A 22907-nucleotide genomic window follows, 5' to 3' on the forward strand; every position below is an offset into this window, starting at 1 on the left:
TAGTCATTGTTCTGTAGTCGTCCAAACTTATAGTTAATTATTGTAATAAGAAACGTTAAAAAATATCATCGTCATTTGCTTGCCTTTACTTATACTGCGTTGGACATCAGTTAGAATGGGAGAGTATTTAAATGTGTTGGCAAATGAAAATGAAAAAATTGAAATCAGCAAAAATGAAACGATTTCTGTACTCCTATGTTAATGGCCAAAACCTTCGGCAATTCGACAATGCTATAGACTGGTGAAAAGTGCATGTTATTTTTTCGTGAAATGCGCAAGACATCTCCATACTTCATCGTTCTATTATCTGTCCCTCGGCGTTTTAATTTCCGGTCTTAACTTTTATTAAACCAAGCTTTTCAAGCGTTTTGTGGCGATTTTCGTTGAAATTAATCTGTCTATTTGTGTATAATCCGATCGGATGGGTAAGTTTTAAGATATTATCATAGGTTTACAAAGACTTGGTAACATATTTAAATAGTTTTAAATGTGTTTTGTATCGTTATTATACTTTAACGACTTTAAATTCCGATGCTTAAATTTTTTGATGAAATTTCTTGACGAGGGTTCGTCTCATTTTTGATTAATAATTTTCGTAAGTTGTGTGCGCATGCATTTATCATAAAACTCCCACACTTCCGCTCCGCTCGTGTGGTCGTGGGAACATTCAATTTACTGAGAGATATTTATACTCTGTAGTTATATGGAATCATTGTAAGTCATGTAATATTAAACATTCAATTTACTAAGAGATATTTATACTCTGTAGTCATATGGAATCATTGTAAGTAAAGTAATATTAAACATTCAACTCACTGAGAGATATTTATACTCTGTAGTCATATGGAATCATTGTAAGTAAAGTAATATTAAACATTCAACTCACTGAGAGATATTTATACTCTGTAGTTATATGGAATCATTGTAAGTAAAGTAACATTAAACATTCAACTAACTGAGAGATATTTATACTCTGTAGTTATATGGAATCATTGTAAGTCATGTAATATTAAACATTCAATTTACTAAGAGATATTTATACTCTGTAGTCATATGGAATCATTGTAAGTAAAGTAATATTAAACATTCAACTCACTGAGAGATATTTATACTCTGTAGTCATATGGAATCATTGTAAGTAAAGTAATATTAAACATTCAACTCACTGAGAGATATTTATACTCTGTAGTTATATGGAATCATTGTAAGTAAAGTAACATTAAACATTCAACTAACTGAGAGATATTTATACTCTGTAGTCATATGGAATCATTGTAAGTAAAGTAATATTAAACATTCAACTTACTGAGAGATATTTATACTCTGTAGTTATATGGAATCATTGTAAGTAAAGTATTATTAAACATTCAACTTACTGAGAGATATTTATACCCTGCAGTCATAGGGAATCATTGTAAGTAAAGTAATATTAGACATTCAACTCACTGAGAGATATTTATACTCTGTAGTTATATGGATTCATTGTAAGTAAAGTAATATTAAACATTCAACTTACAGAGAGATATTTATACTCTGTAGTTATATGAAATCATTGTAAGTAAAGTAATATTAAACATTCAACTCACTGAGAGATATTTATACTCTGTAGTCATATGGAATCATTGTAAGTAAAGTAATATTAAACATTTAACTCACTGATAGATATTTATACTCTGTAGTTATATGGAATCATTGTAAGTAAAGTAATATTAAACATTTAACTCACTGATAGATATTTATACTCTGTAGTCATATGGAATCATTGTAAGTAAAGTAATATTAAACATTCAACTCACTGAGAGATATTTATACTCTGTAGTTATATGGAATCATTGTAAGTAAAGTAATATTAAACATTCAACTCACTGAGAGATATTTATACTCTGTAGTTATATGGAATCATTGTAAGTAAAGTAATATTAAACATTTAACTGACTGAGAGATATTTATACTCTGTAGTTATATGGAATCATTGTAAGTAAAGTAATATTAAACATTCAACTCACTGAGAGATATTTATACTCTGTAGTTATATGGAATCATTGTAAGTAAAGTAATATTAAACATTTAACTCACTGATAGATATTTATACTCTGTAGTTATATGGAATCATTGTAAGTAAAGTAATATTAAACATTCAACTCACTGAGAGATATTTATACTCTGTAGTTATATGGAATCATTGTAAGTAAAGTAATATTAAACATTTAACTCACTGAGAGATGTTTATACTCTGTAGTTATATGGAATCATTGTAAGTAAAGTAATATTAAACATTCAACTCACTGAGAGATATTTATACCCTGCAGTCATATGGAATCATTGTAAGTAAGTTAATATTAAACATTCAACTTACTGAGAGATATTTATACTCTGCAGTCATATGGAATCATTGTAAGTAAAGTAATATTAAACATTCAACTTACTGAGAGATATTTATACTCTGTAGTTATATGGAATCATTGTAAGTAAAGTATTATTAAACATTCAACTTACTGAGAGATATTTATACCCTGCAGTCATAGGGAATCATTGTAAGTAAAGTAATATTAAACATTCAACTCACTGAGAGATATTTATACTCTGTAGTTATATAGATTCATTGTAAGTAAAGTAATATTAAACATTCAACTTACAGAGAGATATTTATACTCTGTAGTTATATGGAATCATTGTAAGTAAAGTAACATTAAACATTCAACTAACTGAGAGATATTTATACTCTGTAGTCATATGGATTCATTGTAAGTAAAGTAATATTAAACATTCAACTTACAGAGAGATATTTATACTCTGTAGTTATATGGATTCATTGTAAGTAAAGTAATATTAAACATTCAACTTACAGAGAGATATTTATACTCTGTAGTTATATGGAATCATTGTAAGTAAAGTAACATTAAACATTCAACTAACAGAGATATTTATACTCTGTAGTCATATGGATTCATTGTAAGTAAAGTAATATTAAACATTCAACTTACAGAGAGATATTTATACTCTGTAGTTATATGGATTCATTGTAAGTAAAGTAATATTAAACATTCAACTTACTGAGAGATATTTATACTCTGTAGTCATATGAGATCATTGTAAGTAAAGTAATATTAAACATTTAACTCACTGAGAGATATTTATACTCTGTAGTCATATGGAATCATTGTAAGTAAAGTAATATTAAACATTCAACTTACTGAGAGATATTTATACTCTGTAGTCATATGAGATCATCGTAAGTAAAGTAATATTAAACATTCAACTTACTGAGAGATATTTAGACTCTGTAGTCATATGAGATCATTGTAAGTAAAGTAATATTAAACATTCAACTTACTGAGAGATATTTAGACTCTGTAGTCATATTTAATCATTGTAAGGAAAGTGGTATCAAACAGTTGACACATCTGTAATACCACAAAACTGACAAATCATAGGTGAGCATTTTATCAGTTAGCCCAAATTAGCCATGCATACCTTTTCACCAATGATCGAGTTGTCACCATTAGGAAGTACTCCAAAGTCTTCAACAAGAGCACATGCATCCACTACTTTGCTGTACAATTCTTCATTATACTCATTGCCAATAAGAATGTTGTTTTTGACAGAAGCATTCACTATAAATGCTTCTTGCGCAACCAATGCCATAGAACCCTGTAGGAAATATCAATAGCTTTTCTCAACTCAATTAGGCAAAATTGCATTTATATAAACATAAGCTGCTTGTGAAACTAAGCTCTCACCTTGCGAGTCACGGAACCTTCTAGTTTATACAGTTCACCAGTTGCAGCGGCGAGGAGTGAGGATTTACCTGCACCTACTGAACCAACAATCGCTGTCAAAGATTTCTCTTTGACTTGAAGATGAATGTCACAAAGAACTGGAGATGAATCTTTGAGATGAGAGAATGTTCCGTTGGCGATCTCAAAGGCCCAAACTGAAATTAAATATGTCTCCAATTATAGTTTCTCTGTAATACCTCCAACTGTTTATGTTTGATGCATAAAAAGGTTAACATTTTATCATCATGTACTGCATGTTAAATGTATTCAAAGTTATTGGGTTGAAATGGGATCCTAAATACAAGACTGTCCTCTATACTCTAGAACACATAGGACCGTTCTCTATATTCTGGTACACACAACCCCCTCCTCTATACTCTGGTACACACAACACCCTTCTCTACACTCTGGTACACACCACACCCTTCTCTATACTCTGGTACACACCACACTAGCTTCTATACTCTGGTACACACAACATTCTTGTTCATATTCTGTCATATCAATCCATAAATTCTGCATTACCCTTATCACTCTGGTATACACCATACTATGATCCATACACTGGTCTACGCCATTAAGTTTCTACGAATGGTCAAACACCATTGACCATATTTATTTATAGATGAAGAGTAAATTAAAAATGAAGGGGAGAAAAATAGACTAGGCTTTAGTGAACCCCAAGAAAAGGTCGTTAAACTGCTCTTCCCTACTACTTATATCGATTATGTGGTGAAAACTACAAACCAGAATCAAGATCAAAGGTGACATTGCTTTCCTCGAGCTCATCATTCATGAAGTAGTTGGCCAGCCTGGTCACCGACACTGTAGCCTGTTAACAGAGTACTTTGCAGTCAACAGGGTACATAGTAGTCCACAGGGTACAGAGCAGTCAACAGGGTACATAACAGTCAACAGGGTATATAGCAGTCAACAGGGTACATAGCAGTCAACAGGGTACATAGCAGTCACCAGGGTACATAGTAGTCAACAGGGTACATAGCATTCAACAGGGTACATAGCATTCAATAGGGTACATAGCAGTCCATAAAGTACATAGCAGTCAACAGGGTACATAGCAGTCAACAGGGTACATAGCATTCAACAGGGTACATAGCAGTCAACAGGGTACATAGCAGTCAACAGGGTACATAGCATTCAACAGGGTACATAGCAGTCAACAGGGTACATAGCAGTCAACAGGGTACATAGCAGTCAACAGGGTACATAGCAGTCAACAGGGTACATAGCAGTCAACAGGGTATATAGCAGTCAACAGGGTACATAGCAGTCATTAGGGTACATAGCAGTCCATTAAGTACATAGCAGTCAACAGGGTACATAGCATTCAACAGGGTACATAGCAGTCAATAGGGTACATAGCATTCAAAAGGGTACATAGCAGTCAACAGGGTACATAGCAGTCAATAGGGTACATAGCAGTCAACAGGGTACATAGCAGTTAATAGGGTACATAGCAGTCAACAGGGTACATAGCAGTCAACAGGGTACATAGCAGTCAACAGGGTACATAGCTGTCACCAGAGTATATAGCAGTCAACAGGGTACATAGTATTCAACAGTGTATACAGCAGTGAACAGGGTGCTTAGGAAAAATTTGCACCTGTGCAAAGCGAATGCAGTTCTGTATAGATATAGAAATGGCTACTAGTAAGGGAAAGCCAACCAAATCACCAATTTTCAATTACATAAATATTGGTTTAACAGGTCTGTGAACTAATGAGAAGCTAACAATATTCCAGAAATGTGCAGCTATTTTAGTTGACAGGTCCGTGAACTACTGAGAAGCTAACAATATTCCAGAAATATGCAGCTATACTGGTTGACAGGTCTGTGAACTACTGAGACACTAACAATATTCCAGAAATGTGCAGCTATACTAGTTGACAGGTCTGTGAACTACTGAGACACTAACAATATTCCAGAAATATGCAGCTATACTAGTTGACAGGTCTGTGAACTACTCAGAAGCTAACAATATTCCAGAAATGTGCAGCTATACTAGTTGAAAGGTCTGTGAACTACTGAGAAGCTAACAATATTCCAGAAATGTGCAGCTATGCTAATTGACAGGTCTGTGAACTACTGAGAAGCTAACAATATTCCAGAAATGTGCAGCTATACTAGTTGACAGGTTTGTGAACTACTGAGAAGCTAACAATATTCCAGAAATGTGCAGCTATACTAGTTGAAAGGTCTGTGAACTACTGAGAAGCTAACAATATTCCAGAAATGTGCAGCTATACTAGTTGATAGGTCTGTGAACTACTGAGAAAATAACAATATTCCAGAAATGTGCAGCTATACTAGTTGACAGGTCTGTGAACTACTGAGAAAATAACAATATTCCAGAAATGTGCAGCTATGCTAGTTGACAGGTCTGTAAACTACTGAGAAGCTAACAATATTCCAGAAATGTGCAGCTATACTAGTTGACAGGTCTGTGAACTACTGAGAAGCTAACAATATTCCAGAAATGTGCAGCTATGCTAGTTGACAGGTCTGTGAACTACTGAGAAGCTAACAATATTCCAGAAATGTGCAGCTAAATTAGTTGCCAATCATATGAGCTAACAGATAAATAATTTATCTGTTTTAACTAATTAAAAAATTTATAAACATTTATTTTAACTGTCAGTTTATCATTTTTTCATTTTCTCTAATTCTTTTACTTCTCTAGTTGTTCCTCCACAACAGTTGCAAGTCAGGAAACTTGTACCAACCCAGTAAACTCCTATCAGCTTATTGCTGCCAATAAACTATTGAAGAGCAACTTGAAATAACAAAATAGAGGTAACCAAATGCTTGCATGACCTAAGGGTAACTTGAATGCTTTCAACAAACAAATCAGCACAATTACATTTTTATGAAATTCTACAACCACAAACTCATATATCTAAACATCAATATAGAACATTTTGTCAACAATATTTAAAGTATCCAGAACCAAGATGTCTTGCAATGAGGTTCGACTTTTCCACAGTCACCAGAAACACACCATAATAAAGAAGGATATCCTTTGAGCCATCAGGTTGAGAGCGTCCTTGACATAGTCAAACAGTGAGAGAGCGACAAAGGCTATGCTAGCTTTGAGCGTGTGGTCGGGCTGTGTGTAGGTATAGATTGCAAATGTCACCCCCGTCACCTGAAATAACGTGTCAAACAACTTAAAATTACAGTCTTGTTACAATCACAACAAACAGAATGACAAGCGCTAATTTTCTGGTCTTTCCCAAGTATTTACTAACTATTTAATACTAATTTAGAGCAGATAGATAGAGGTATAGATAGAGCAGATCGTGAAGCCAGCACAGTACCAATGAAACACAAGGAGAAGCAACTCCAAATTCAGTTTCAGCTTAAATCAGATCATACAATTGTCCTCTATAGGGCTTAGAAAACTCATGCGTCATAGGCACGCCCTTTTAAATATGAAGAACATGAGTCCTAATTCTTTATATCGTCATTTTAATAGTTTTGAAAGACTGCCCAGACATATTGGTACCTGAGTGTGACACACAATAGGATTGGTGCACACGAAACCCTGCCGATTAGTTCCTTTTCAATAAATTATTAAAGTGACAAGTGTTGGATTTGAACTTGTTCAAAGATCTTGGTAAAATGATTGATAGTCAAGCTGTGGAGGGTTGATACAGACAGATGAATCTCAGGGGATCAAAGGGTATAGATTATTGATTATAGATTACTGAAGGAATCTAAGAGGGTTGAGAATTTAATAGTAGAAAATCTCGACTTCACTGATACCATCCGTAGAATAACGAGTAGCTGCAATGGACAATGTTGAATTGAGGAACTTAATTATAACCCGTAGTTTCCTGTTTCTATTTTACTAAAACATTGTAGAGAACTCGACCTCTAGTTCCTAGTAGTTCCTCTACTTGCTCCATAAGGAAACAAAGTACTCAAGTGCCAGGCAATAAATGTATACAGTTCTCAAGTATATAATACAGTCAAGAGGAGTGTGCATACATATATACTGCATAAGATGAGGCTTCCGGGTACTCTAGTCTTCGCCGCTTCAGTTGCTCCTTTTATACTATCGCTTCTCGATTGAATTCGCCTATCGGTAGCATGGTCAACTAGGCAGCTGACCTTCGGTTGGCCGAAAGTATTACCAGCGGTCGTGTCGCCTGCCAAGTCAGTGCTCAGCTGGGTCGTGGCGTCAGTCGCCTCTTCGGTATCAGCTTGGCAACCGGCTCTGGCCTCTGCGATTTTCCACCACACTAGATTATTCCTCAAACCAGCTGATATCACTCTTTTAAAACTGTGGTGGCTTTAATAGTAGCGACTATCAGCTGCCTACTCAATAAAACATACAAATGCTAGCTGCCAAATGCGCTATGGACAACCAATCCCACCAAATAATAGCCATAGACTGCAGTCTGTTAAGCCTGGTTCCCATATTGAATGCGAGATCCGGTGGTAATCTCGCACAGCAAAAACACTTGCGATGCTAGGCGGCTAATGTTCACATAAAGCTGCGTCGCTGGTGACCGCATAAAAATGGCCGCTAGCCATACCGCCTCTAAAGTGCTGACCTTCACCTGTACAGTGAAATTTAAAAAAGTTTTGCCTGCAGCTCTTCGGGAAAGTTGAACAGCGCTGAACTCTTGCGTTGACCGCCGGCGACTACCAGTGGTACTCGGCGCGTAAGTTCACATCTCCCCCCTGATAGCCCTGCGGTGCTGTCAACGGTGCATGTGGCGTATATGGGAACCAGGCTTTAGGTACTGTTGGTTTGAGATGCTAGTAACTCGTAATAGAGGTGTATTAAGCAAAATAAGTTGTCATAGCATTTCAGAGAGACAGAAGTGAAATCAAACCTTGCAGGGTCTTGGTAGCCGATACGTTAATAAATAATTCTCCTTCCTGATCACTGACAAAATGCATACATTTGGGGAGTTGTGCACTCAATTCTTTTAGACAGCCAATATAAAACGCTTGAAAGGCCATGCAAACACTCAGCATTTTCTCACCATTCAATATTTCACCTATAGAACCACATCTTGATTACATTGACACCATTTGAATGATAGTTTGAGATTTGTGTTGGCTTTATCTAAATGTTTCTAAGAGCTTTGTATGGAAAATAGTGACAAGAAAGTCATCAACTTTTACAGAATCAATTAGCACAATTTGACAAAAAATCTGAAATCCATCAAAATATTTTGTCAAGTCCCATGATCGCAGGTCAATAGGCAGAACAACATCAACATAATTCACTAGGGTGTTAAAGCTCTTTGAGATCCATACTAGTCCATGCTCTTATACCTACCGACACCAGCACTAGCTACACTCGTACTAAACTTACCAAAACATAGAGCGAACTTACCAAGACAGGAACAATGTCATAGAGCGATTCCTGGCACGCCCTCAGCATGTTAAGGGTTCTTTGACGAGTCACCTCACTTTCCCTCAAAAGTGAAACCTTATTGTCAAATGATGGTTCCCAGGCGTAGAGCTTAATAACCTTAAATAACAGACATGTTTAAATAGAGAATAAGATAAGTTGTGCCAAACATCCGGAGCAACAATATGTAGTAGGCATTGTATAGAAAAGTCCTTTCTACAATTGCAGACCTTCATATACAACAGGAACTCAATTCAACTCATATCATAGCCATAGACATGCATATACAACAAGAACTCAATTCAAATCATAAGGATAAACATTGACATAGAGCTGTGCGTTGATTGCTTCACAGAGTATTTTCATCTACAAACCCTACAACCCTGGTGGTTCACAATAGATCACATAAGTCCACAATAAAATGGGACTTGATTGATTTGTTTTCTTGATATAGAAAAACCCTCGAGTTGCCCAGTTAACATTAGGATAAAACTTAATTTGTTTTGTTACAAGTGAAACAGTACTCGATTGGCTCGCTTAATAAGGTAAGAAAAGCAGAATTTAGGCTTGGTTAGTTAAAGATTGGGTAGCATAACCTCCTTCACACACCTTGATAGATGAAAGCACCTCCTTAAGTAACTTTATCCGTTCATCTTTGATTTTCATAGTTTTTAGCCTGATCTTTCTTTGAAGGATTCCGATAGCAAATGAAATTGGTGCTGCAAGAAGCATTATTGCGACTCCAGCAAAAATGCTGTTGCCCATCAGCTGATGAAGCATATATATAGCGATACAAATCTGAACGGGAACAGCGATGAACACCCAGCCTTGACTAAAACAAGTAAAAAAATAGTATCACAGGAAACCATGAGCTGTTTGAGCAACTTCGGAAACTGACAAAAAACGTTGCCATTGTGTATCGCAAACCATATTACAAGATGTCTTTACTCACTCAACAAATAATGCAATCTTTTGTGTATCAACAGACATCAGGTTGACTATCTCTCCTGTACTAGACTTCTGTCGAGCATCTGCGCTAAGCCTAAGTGCCTGCAAATCAAAATACAGCTTTTACCAAAAACTCTAAGTATTCATGCAGGCTTGTCTGCATCCTTCATATGCATCGATGCACCGTATATGTCTATGCAGATAGTTGTATGCTAGTATTAATATATCATATGCATCGAAGCATACCGTATATGTCTATGTCTATGCAGATAGTTGTATGCTAGCTATTAATATATCTAGGAAGTCAGTAGGCTTTCACCTGTCAACTAAACGTGAGGTCAATTGGCTGTTATAAAATAGAGCCACTGGTGTGGTAGCGGATGTTTCTGGATGACTGTAGAATGTGTGAACACAACGCAATGTTATGATTATACAGACACTACACATTTGACAAACTGCTCGAAAATAATGTATGACAAATTAAGTGATCCAACTTACAGGTATGATGTTAAAAAAGAGTTTGATTCCTGAAGCTTAATTGCACAGCGCCAAGTGATTAGATTAACAGAGAAACTCATAAATGATCAAATATCCATAGACTAGGTAAGGGTCGCCAACCTTTCGCTGTGTGCCGACTTAGGTTTTCAAAATATTCAGCATGCCAATGTTATGTACAAGACAATTTAGAGTTGCCATCCATTTCCTAATATAAGACAAGTCCCTGCTGCATGTTTGTAATAGTGCTGAAAATAGTTCATGTGGGGGTCAATATAGATGACAAAAAGCAAAAGATTTGTGCTCTGATATCCAATAGCAATAAACTTCAGGGGACAGAAAAATGTGTCCCGAACAGTGATGCATTCTCTATATCAGTTAAGTGGAAAGCCTGGATGTAAAAATTTGAACATTTTGCTGGTACAAGGGGTTTCTTTGATGACGATGATAGCAGGAGGGGAGACAAATGTAGAAAAACGGCAAGGAGCAATAATAGGCCAAAAGGACGAGCATGTTGTAACCCTACCAAACTTTGGAGAAAGGTGTGCCAATGAAAATCGCTTGGCGTGCTGCGTGTGGCATGCGTGCCGTAGGTTGCCGATCCCTTGTCTCGGTGATAAGACAACTCCGCAACTTATGTTATTAATGCCATTATGTAATGAAATCTACATACATTTGATGTTAAGTGTCAGGGTTTGAAAAGCGATTAAAAAGCAAAGAAATAGGAGTTTTGGTATAACCTACCTTCTTATAGACAGCAGCTGTTAAGACCGACCTGACTCGCATTCTGCACTTCATACGTATGAGGAAGACGAGGTTGTTGCAGAGAGCGTAAGAGAGGAACTGGAGGAAGAAGAGGAAGCAATAAAGCAGACCCTTCCAGAGTGGTTCACGGTGATCAGTTAAGAGACTTTCCGAATAGCCAATGACCAAACTGAAATGGGAGGTGAAATCATAAATAACAAATAATAGGAGTGATAAATAGCTGGAGAGGAAGCGGAAGGCAAGAAATTAATAGGGAGGAAAGGGTGAGATATGAACGGAAATAGAGTTGTCCAAATAGAGTATGAGGGACAAACGGTGTAGAAGAACATTGGAGTGGAGATGAGCAAGCTGGGCAATTGGGAAGAGGATGCTTAAATACAAACAGAATGGAATATTATAACCACGAGTTAAATAAATATGACAGACATATTGAGCTCGAGCACAGTCGCATACATATATGTAAACCATTATTTTTCTACTTTGTGAATTGTCTCATAGTCCAAACAATTGCATTGATGTGACATGACCTTGGAACTATAACACACTATATAACTTTAATATATATATAATATATAACTATATGACCTTGAAAACTTATAAGTTCTTTGCACTTTCTTATGAAGTGTAACATTAAAGAGCCCATTGCAGAAGTGCCAGATGCAAAACATTACATTTATGTCAATGGAAAATAACACGGGGTCAAGGAGATGAATTGTAATAAATAGAACTAGACTGAAGGTGTGCGAAAAGACAAATATTCACTACAGATATTGTTATGTTTCTGCACAGAAGCAATCAAATAGAGTATTAAATTAGAGGAATGTGGTTTATTGCACTCTCCAGAGACAACTGATTTGATAACAGAAAACCCAAGTATTTATATGTTTGGTCATAGAAAAGCTTTGTAAAAAGCTACAAGCATTATTAATAGCTATAATGAGACAGTACTATAATATATTAGCTTGTATAAAGCTTTAGCTAATAAGCATAATGTTTGTTGGCAAAGTACCAATAATACTTGGCACTTGCATGACACCTCCTCACTAAGCTAAAGGTTCTTTCTGGTTCTCTTAGACCTTCGGGGTTTGTCTCTGCTATACTCATCTCCATCAGGTAGACGAGGGTTGCGTGGTCTTCTTCTAGACGGAGGTTGCTCTGTTACAGTTGTAGGGGCTGGTAGTTGCAGTTTTGTCTCCTCTGTTATATCAGGTTTATCTCCAGGGTCTTGATCTTCTTCTGTTGAGTATCTTGGTCTGAGTTGTTCAACATGTCTTCTCCAAGTAGGTCCCTTTGGTACCACTTTGACATTGAGACTACGAGTTCCATATATCTTAGTAACAATGGCTGGAACCCATCTAGGTTGTCTGTTGCGTCTAGGTCCATGATACAAGGCATAGCATGGTGCTCCAAGATTGTAGCTGTGTATCTTGCTAACTGTCTTTTCTGCAGATCGGTTGACTTCTCTGGATTGATGAAACTGTGCTATGTGTGCGGGTGATGGCAATAGGGTGTCAATCTTGCATCTCATCTGTCTTCCATTCAGCAGCTGACTGGGAGAGTATCCTGTAGGAAGTGGTGTCCTATAGTGCATCAGGAACTGTTGTAGTGCAGATTTAGGTGGGAGTGACGATTTCTTCATGGCTTGTTTGAAGGATTGTACTAGTCTTTCAGCTGCGCCATTTGTAGCTGGATGGTAGGGTGCTCCAGTGAGGTGAACAATGCTTCTCTCTTGACACCACTGCTGAAACTCTCCTGAGGTGAAGCTGGTAGCATTGTCAGTGACTATGGCGTGAGGGTATCCAAAGTGTGCGAATATCTCCTCTAAGATGTCTGTGGTAGCTCTGGTAGAAGTAGATGAAGTCCTGTGTATGCATGGATACTTTGAGTAGGCATCTATCATCACTAGCCATTGGCTGCCCATGAAGTTTACTGCATGATCTAAATGAAGACGACTCCATGGCTTCTCAGGTAGCATCCAGGGATGTATAGGATACTTCTGTGGAAGCTTCTGGTGTTCCGCACAGGCAGTGCACTGTCGGCTTGTCTCCTCTATATCAGAGTCAATGCGAGGCCAATAGACAGCAGTTCGAGCTAGCTTCTTCATTCTTTCCATTCCAAAGTGTCCAAGGTGAAGGATCTTTAATACTTCCTGTTGTAACTTGACCGGAATGACTACTCTGTTGCCATATAGAAGACAACCTTCAGTGATAGAAAGTGAATCTGAGACCTTGTAGAAGAGTGACAGCTGAGTCTCCTTCATCTCTTTGTTACCAGGCCATCCTTCTGCTGTGTAGCGCATTACTGTGGCTAGTGTTGGGTCTTTCTTTGTCTCCTTTGCTAGAACATTGTAGTCTGTAGAGTTGAGCTGTTGTCCAATAGTGTGAATAGTGCATACTGTATCAACATCATCCTCATCTTCTCTTGCATCAAACTCTTTATCAGGTCCAACTGGCAGTCTTGAGAGGACATCTGCATTTTGATGATGCTGGGTAGATCTGTATTCTATGGTGTAGTCATACTGATTTAGTACCAGTGCCCATCTTGCTAGTCTGTTGGCTGCTAGAGCTGGAACTCCTTTGGTAGGTCCTAGAAGTGTGAGAAGAGGTCTGTGGTCAGTTACCAAGATAAACCGTCGACCATACAGGTACTGGTGATACTTCTTTAGAGCAAATATGATTGAGAGAGCTTCTTTTTGTATTTGTCCATATTTCCTCTGTGTGCTGGTCAGTGTTTTTGAAACATTGGCTATTGGTCTCTCACTTCCATCAGGATAACGATGAAATAGTACAGCTCCCAGTCCAGTTTCTGAAGCATCACATGAGATTCCAATGTCAAGATCTGCGTTGAAGTGTGCTAAGACACTATCAGTTGATAGCATATCTTTCAGTTTGTTGAAGCTCTTTTCTTGTTCAGTGCCCCACTTCCAGGTCTCTCCTTTGCGTGTCAGTTTATGCAATGGTCCTGTGAGTTGTGACAGATTGGGTATGAACTTGCTGTAGAATTGTGTAGCTCCTAAGAAAGATCTTAGCTGAGTTAAGTCTGTTGGGACTGGCATGTGTTGTACTGCATCTGCCTTCTTTCCTTTAGTGATTCCCTTTGAAGTGAGTTTGTGTCCCAGATACTCTACTGTCGGTTGAGCAAAACAGCACTTGTCTTTTCTACATCTGAGCCCTCTTTCTTCTAATCTTTGAAGAAGTCGACGTAAGTTTTGTAGATGGCTCTCTGCATTGGCTCCACTCACTAGTATATCATCTAGGTATACTGCTACTCCTGGGAGGTCTTGTGTCAGTTGCTCCATGATTTCTTGAAAATGCCCTGGTGCTGAGCTTATGCCAAAGGGCAACCTCTTCTGTAGTAGTACTCCTCGGTGTGTTGATAGTGCTAGTCGTCGTTGACTTTCTGGTGCCAACAATATTTGATTGTAGGCATCTGCTAAATCTATCTTTGTGTAGCAATAGCCTCCACCTAGTTTTCTGATTAGATCTTCTGGTAGTGGGATAGGTTTCCTATGTGTTTCTAGCTGATTATTGATAGTCTTGGAGTAGTCTCCACATACTCTGATCTTCCCTGCAGCTTGACCTGTTGTAGATTTGCGTACAGGTACAACTGGTGTTCCATACTGGTTGAATTGAGTTGGTTCCCATATGCCTTTAGCTACACCTGCTTCGTATGCTTGGTTGAGCTCTTCTGTCAAGGCAATAGGAACTGGTCTGGGTCGGCAGAAAACTGGCTTTGTTGAAGGTTTGAAGTTTATCTCTAGTTCAAAGTTCTTGAGACATCCTAGCTCGTCTTTGAATATTTTTGGAAATTCTTTGCACATTTCCTTACACTTGATTTGTAACCTCCCATCTGGCTGGTTCTCTGTGATTGTTGATACAAGGTTCTGTTGTAGCTTGTCATCAATAGAGATGCCTAGTTGCTGTATAGCAGTTCTTCCTAGTAGGTTGAGATCTTGTACAGCACTAATCACAAATGGTAGTCTGACTTCTTTCTGTGTATCCAATTGGGCAGTTAGCTCACATCTGCCAAGCGTCTCTATGAGATGTCCTGAGGCTGATTTGTAGTTAACTGTAGTAGGTTTTAGGTTTGGCTTTCCTAGCTTCTCCCATATTGATTTACAGATGAAGTTGTCACAAGCTCCAGTGTCCAGTTCAAGTGTGAAGTTGTCTCCCTCCAGTTTGATGTTTTCAGCAAGTTTCACCATCTTGGTTGATGTGCATTCTATCATCTTTACTGGTTTTCCTGCTGCAGATGATTTCTTTTTCTTGCATGCTCTTTCTATGTGACCTTGTTTAGAACAAAAGTTGCAGGTGGCTGCTTTGAATCTGCAGTCATCCGCTGTATGGTTAGTTCGGTCACATCTGTAGCATAGCTTTCCTTCCTTCTGCTTGTCAGGTGTAGAGTTGTTTTTCTGGAGTGGTTTGTATCTTGATTTCTGTTGAGCAACCTTGTTGACTTTAGACGAGTTTCCATAAACTGTCTCTTTGGCAACTTTAGCTGCTTCTTCTGTTTCCTGTGCTACCTGTATAGCTTTGTTGAAGTTGAGTTCATTGTCCTTGACCTTGAAGAGAGATTTGAGAACTGCTTCATTGTTTACGGAGCAGATAAATCTTGTTCTGAGAGCCTCATCTAATGGATCTGTAATGTCTATGAAGGCACATGTAGTTGCATCTTGACGAATTCTGGCAGCTAACTCTTGAATAGTTTCTCCAGGTTTCCTCTGCATGTCACTCCAATACTTGTAACGCTCTCTAACAATGAAGCGCTTAGGGTCATACTGGTCTTTGAGAAATTCCAGTATTTCATCCATGTTGAGGTCGTTGATCTGCTTGGGTGTTGAAAGCTGAGCTGCCATATTACTAAGCTGCTTGTAGAGTGTAGGCTGTTGGTTGGTGAGAAAAGTGCCAGCAATCTTGTCTTGATGAATAGAATTTGCTGTAATGAAGGTGTTGAATCTGTCTATGTAATCTGTTAGTAGCTCTGCTGTTGGGTCAAAACCTGGGAAGGCTGGAACAGCGGTTGCAGCTGTTTCTTGTTTCCGTTGTAGGTTTTGTAGTAGTAGCTCCATCAGTTTCTTATTCTCCTCCATTCTTTCATCTTGCTGACGTCTGTATTCCTCTTGTTGCTGCTTGAACTCCTCATGCTGCAGTTGTCTATGCTCTTCTTGCTGACGTCTGTATTCCTCTTGCTGCTGTCTCTGGTCCTCCTGCTGCTTCTGCATTAGCTTGATCAGGTCTGCTACTTCTGCCATTGTAGTGGTGCAATTTTGAACAGTTACTCTTGTAATAAACTAGAACTCTTTGTATCGATTTTATCAATGATAAAATCTGAACAAAACTCTTTGTAACTGTTCAAAAGAGAAATCCTTGTCGCCAATTAGCTTCTGTTATGTTTCTGCACAGAAGCAATCAAATAGAGTATTAAATTAGAGGAATGTGGTTTATTGCACTCTCCAGAGACAACTGATTTGATAACAGAAAACCCAAGTATTTATATGTTTGGTCATAGAAAAGCTTTGTAAAAAGCTACAAGCATTATTAATAGCTATAATGAGACAGTACTATAATATATTAGCTTGTATAAAGCTTTAGCTAATAAGCATAATGTTTGTTGGCAAAGTACCAATAATACTTGGCACTTGCATGACAGATATGAACATAGGATACATGAACATAGGATTAGCAAAAGTATGGTTTGAAGTGCCGAATGCTGCTTCTCTTCATGATCTTACTAATCAGAAACTAACACAAGAAGATTAGTGGCGAGTCAGTCGCACATTGAAAATAGTGGGACGAAATAAATGAGGCACCATCCGGCAAATCGGATTCTTTCCATTCTATCAATTTCTATCAAATCTTTCAAGTGGCCATTTCTGATGTTCATATAATGATTGTAGTTGACACTCCCATAGAGATGAGCATGCGGTCCAACCTCAGTTTTTAAATGTACTCACATCTAGAACAGCTTCAAACACAAAACAGAGTTCAAACACAAAACTCTACAGTTTTTTGCTTCGGATGCCAAATAAAGATTTGAAGCTTGAACAACCCTGAGACATGCAAAAACCTGACAATGCGACTCCACTTACAACCTATCTAACTAATTTTAATATTCAATCGTTGAGTGCAGATGTGTTCGCTGTAGTTGTAGTGCTTAAATGAAGTATCTTATTTTATTATTATCTTTCATTAGAATAAAAACCAAAGTTATTTTTACATTCATGTGATATACGAACTTCTACATACAGGCCAATATATTCTCAGTCTAGCCTTCTTATTACTAGAGCAGTTATGAGAGATACACGGGTTTCATAACCTTCGGGAGGGGGACCGATTCAACGTTGGAGATATTAGTGCTGATTTGATGACCTTTTATTCATAGCAACCATTAGGTGAACCCGTTACAACTTTCAAAAATATTTTTAACAGTCACTGAGTTTAGGCCCCGCAACTGTGTATTGTGAAAAACATTGCCACAGCTAGTATCTACTTCACTTAGGATTTGCAGATCAATGCAACAAAATATTGGGGAAGTTAAAGAGCACCCTGGACTGAATAATGACCCCTGGACTGAATAATGACCCCTGGACTGAATGATGACAAGAGAAATTACATCACTGTTATGATTGGCTAGCTGCAGAATGTTTTGCATGTAAAAGAGGAATTAGGATAACTAGCTGGGTTTATTGACTTTGTTTTCCTGTTTTTAGACTAAAGAGGTGATACTAGTCATGGCATCTTGGAGTAAATTGTCACTAAACAGGTGCCAATGAATGTTTGTTCTTGAAACAGCATGTATGATTGGACAGGCCAGAATACAATAGTCACTTGCAGTGTATAACAGTTGATTATTGAATGCTTTGGAGAGGCTGAAGACCGTGCCATTAAAGGTTGACTTGCAACAAAATTCACATTACAGTTATTTGGTATCAAAAGATTCACCATGTCTTACTCTGTTGTGTTGTAAGTGCCAAATACATGTATGTGGAAATGTGATTACAAGCTCTTAAAAGCTTAAAAACGAAAAGCGGCCGTAGATTGGAATCTCTTTATTTCGATGACGTAGCCACGAAATTTGGTTATCGTCTTGTCACGTATGTTCTCACGTGAATTGAAAAGCCAATACAAAGCTCAATATAAAATTTATCGTAGTACTAGTTTATGACAAACACTTCGGGTTTTACCGAAGACCCAGTATCAAATATAGATGCTCGCTACTTTACAGGTTTGCTTCGGGATTATTCAATCGTCAAGTCGTTCTCTGATCATGTGACCCAATACTTCGCAAATAACTTTTGCAGCACTTTTCGATTATCACAGGTGACCAACAGGCTCGTCATGATTATCAGACAATGATATGTACTCCTTCAAGCTAAGGCTAAAAAATTAAACGAATTTTTACGGTAAGTTATAAGATATCACTGCTAAAAGTGACAGCATTATGGTGACGATAAAATAGACGCGTAAGAACAATAGACATAGTTTTATTGAATGCGTGAAGTATATTTGTGAAAATATTTCGACGAATAAGGTTGCAAGCAAGTGTAACCAGAAACCATCTCTCACAACTACATCACATTTTAGCCGTTTTGGAAAGGGAATCCAAACTACGGCGGTCTCGTGTGGCTGCGATTTTCTGTTCGTTTTTAAGCTTTTAAGAGCTTTTAATCACCTTTCCACATAATTTGCACCTACAACACAACAGAGTAAGACATGGTGAATCTTTTCATATCAAATAACGGTAATGTGAATTTTGTTGCAAGTCAACCTTTAACTATAAGTGCTGGATTGGTGGTTCAAGTAGTTGGTTTATGATGTTCGAATTTAGAGGATTGTATTTTAGGTGTAGATTTAATGTGAAGAATTAGACTGGTTTGTTTTAGTTGGTAAACTTTAAAACAGATGATATTTATTGAAAATACAAACTTTCAATAGCAGAAAATCAAAACGATATAAAGGCTAATCAAATCAAGGGTTGATGCTAACTGCGCAAGTCTAAAAATTTAAAAAGTAATACAAGAGCAGAGTGATACCTAGAGCGTGAGTAAAATATGGAATTCGAATGGTTTCTGATTTACACATGCTTATATATGTTTGCCTAGTCATTATGACATAAATCAGCCAACCACCATATCCGTAGATCTCAGACGATTGGGCGCTGCAAAACTTCCTAGGCAGGAAGCGAGTAAGTAAAAATAAGCAGATAACATTTATGCTACGCAGTGAAATAGCGGGTTCTAGAAAATGAGAATAACAAACCGGAGGGGCAGGCTACCAATAGTCCAGAATTCTGTTTCCTAATTATGTCAAAAATTGTTATATAAAAGGATATGAGTGGTTCTGCAAGAGGCATATAATACTCTTACGACAGGATGCATAAATATTAATATGAAACTATGGAAGTGACATATCATTATGGGCTCCTTTGTCTCAGAATGACAGGTCTTGACGGGCTGTGTAATCAAGGATTGCAAAGACTGGGAGCTTCACACTATACATGTTATTAACTGCCGGAGCTGAACATTGCTTCATGGCCTTCCATCTTTATTGCTATGACAAAAAGATTCCTATCCAGTTTTTGCCAACTAACTACATTTACTGCCTCTCTGCACTAGTAAGACTGCTAGCTCCCAACTGCTAGCCCCCAACTGCTAGCCCCCGACTGTAAAAGATCTTCATTATAAAAAAGAATAGTTCATGAAGTATTTGTGATTTTAATTTGAGGCCTTTCTGGTCAAGTGATGTACCCGTTAATAAAGTGAAACTGTAGTCCGCTTGAGAACAGTAACTCGCCAGACTAACTGTGCACTCTGTAATAAAGTGAAACTGTAGTCCGCTTGAGAACAGTAACTCATCAGACTAACTGTGCACTCTGTAATAAAGTGAAACTATAGTCCGCTTGAGAACAGTAACTCATCAGACTAACTGTGCACTCTGTAATAAAGTGAAACTATAGTCCGCTTGAGAACAGTAACTCATCAGACTAACTGTGCACTCTGTAATAAAGTGAAACTATAGTCCGCTTGAGAACAGTAACTCATCAGACTAACTGTACACTCTGTAATAAAGTGAAACTATAGTCCGCTTGAGAACAGTAACTCATCAGAATAACTGCAAAAAGTACAAATGATAAAATAATTGTTTCTATTTACCTGAATTTGTTGCAAACCTTAGTCATTGAGCATCTATATATATATTTCTCAAAGTTTGTGGGCATGTGAGTAGTTCCAACTATTATAGCTATTACAATCGTGGAATAAAGAATCCATATCGCAGAAGATTTGATCTCGAACTCTTCGCTTCGCCAATCCGATGCCTTACTAATTCAGCCACACAAGCTTGATAGATTCCTAGGCGATATATGTCGGTATGTGGGAGCAAATACGCAATGGCTTTCCGTTACTACGCAGGGTGATGGCATAACGTCATGAGAAGCTGGTAGCTCTTATTAGTAAGCTTACTCAAATTATCCATTTGCAATGTGCTAGGCTAATAGCAAGTGGCAGGCAACTCTCATTACCTCTCATTGTTTACAGGCTGATATTTAATACACGCCGGGTAGCACAGCTAGTATATATATATATATATATAAACTCAGTGTTGGTTTTTTACACCGTATGTTCAGTAACAGCTATTAAAATCTAGCAATGATAAATCTGTAACGCAGAGAATTTGATCTCGGAACCTCCCATTCACATGATGACGGGCTAACCGCTTAAACAACGCAGGATGTAATGGTTTTATTGGGCAGATAGTCATTATCTGGACTAAAATACGCATAGCGACTCGACGTTACTGGCAACGTCATTAAAGCTTGCTCTCACGGCTCTTATTAGTAAGTTACTAGCTTACTCAAATTCGTCAATGGCAACTACATTACCTACAACTGTTTATAAGCTATTTTCCAGTACCCGTGCGATGCCGGGCTTTCAACTAGTACAATTTATAGACGCAAAGAATTCAACCTTCTTTCTCGAGTTCTATCAATCAGCGTTTGTGAGTCTTTTTTCATCTTTGCTTAAACAATTTCAAATAACAGAAACAATTCTATAAGCCAGTTGGCTTGGCAGCAACTCACGATTTTTCAGCACTTATTTTAGTTCTTGAGAGCAAAGCTTCTAACCTATTAGTATTTAAAACTGTTTTTAATAGTTATACATCCACAGTAATGGCAGAACCTAGACAAGCATAAAACAAAGCAAAGAGGCTCACAGCATACACACTGTGGGTATTAGTGTTGGGCCGGTATCTAATTTAGTGCCGGATCGGATATCCTTGCACATTTTTATCGGTTTTTCCGGTATCGGTATCCTCGGTATTTACCATCTTCGGTATCCTTTGCCAACTAAGAAAGTTCGGTATTGTCGGTACTATTGTTCGGTATGTGGTTATCAGTGTGTCTTTAAATGGTTTAAACTTTAAATCATAACTGTCTCGAACAATTTTTATCGTTGTGCAAAAAGTAGCCTGTGCAAAAAAACATTCTTTAGTCAGCAGTATATTGTAACGGCAAAGAGACTCCTTGTTTTAAAAAGCCAACAAAGATGGAAATATAATTTTCATGATAGATGTTTTTATTGTTTATTCTATTAAAAATATCGTTATTGATACAAACGTTATGTATAATAAAGAACAGATAAATAATGGCAACGGGCTTTCTTTGTTAAATATACTGAAACAGTTTAAAAAAATCTTACTATCACATATTGTAATCACATATTGTAATCAGGTAATGTAATCACACAATTATACGCAGTCCAATTAGAGTCCAGTCCCGTTAGAGTCTTTATACGTCCTCCCATCTGTGTAGAGCTCCCAAACCTTCGAGGCTGGTGGCATTATCAATGTAACGTAATATAATAGTAGATACAGTAAGCGTGGAAATTTTCGTTGAATTTGTTCGCCAATGCATGCTCAGAATGGCATGTTCATCATGAAACATTTTAAAAATCTCTCCGGATATCCGTATAACCATATACCGATAGGCTTTTACGGATAAATACCAATCATATCAAACCGGCCGCGGATACCTAGCTGATACCGAAAATGATTGGTTTCCTCGGATACCGATAATCCCTCGGTATCGGTAAGAGCGGATAACCCAATACCGGCCCAACACTAGTGAGTATGGAGGTAGCTATCATACATGTAAATGGATGTGTAGGGTGGATGTGTGAAGATGGGTGTGTGGGGTGAATGTGTGAAGATGGGTGTGAATACAAAGTACTAAAGTAAAACCTTGACTCACTATTGTATCAAAGGGTTAAGCAGGACCATCAGTCTGGTGGCTGTTATCAATAACCAACCCTGAATAAATAACAACAACAACAATTTAGAAACTTAACTATACCCACCACAGTAAGTCTTGTTATATGATCAGCACGATAGACTGGGTCGTTATTAGGCCATTCCTTGCTAACCTTTTTACACATAGACAGAATGTTTACCATAGTCGTTATTAGGCCACTCCTTGCTAACCTTTTTACACATAGACAGAAGGTTTACCATGGTCGTTATTAGGCCACTCCT

At 37.6% G+C, this 22907-nt stretch overlaps 1 protein-coding gene across 1 annotated transcript in view; it reads right to left on the reverse strand.

Annotated features, from left to right (window-relative positions):
• The window catches only part of LOC137400305 (ATP-binding cassette sub-family C member 2-like), a 52443-nt gene that overhangs the window by 24604 nt on the left and 4932 nt on the right, over positions 1–22907 (reverse strand). Inside the window, exons 3-11 of the mRNA XM_068086633.1 lie at positions 22627–22685; positions 11359–11548; positions 10124–10221; positions 9781–10003; positions 9154–9291; positions 6799–6945; positions 4527–4611; positions 3741–3934; positions 3475–3651 (exon numbers count right to left, since the gene is read on the reverse strand). Coding sequence (XP_067942734.1) covers positions 3475–3651; positions 3741–3934; positions 4527–4611; positions 6799–6945; positions 9154–9291; positions 9781–10003; positions 10124–10221; positions 11359–11548; positions 22627–22655 — 1281 coding nt within the window. The 5' untranslated portion in view covers positions 22656–22685. The remainder of the gene's footprint in view (positions 1–3474; positions 3652–3740; positions 3935–4526; positions 4612–6798; positions 6946–9153; positions 9292–9780; positions 10004–10123; positions 10222–11358; positions 11549–22626; positions 22686–22907) is intronic.

This window comes from Watersipora subatra, chromosome 7 (assembly GCF_963576615.1).
Source record: "Watersipora subatra chromosome 7, tzWatSuba1.1, whole genome shotgun sequence".
Taxonomy (NCBI): Eukaryota; Metazoa; Bryozoa; class Gymnolaemata; order Cheilostomatida; family Watersiporidae; genus Watersipora; species Watersipora subatra.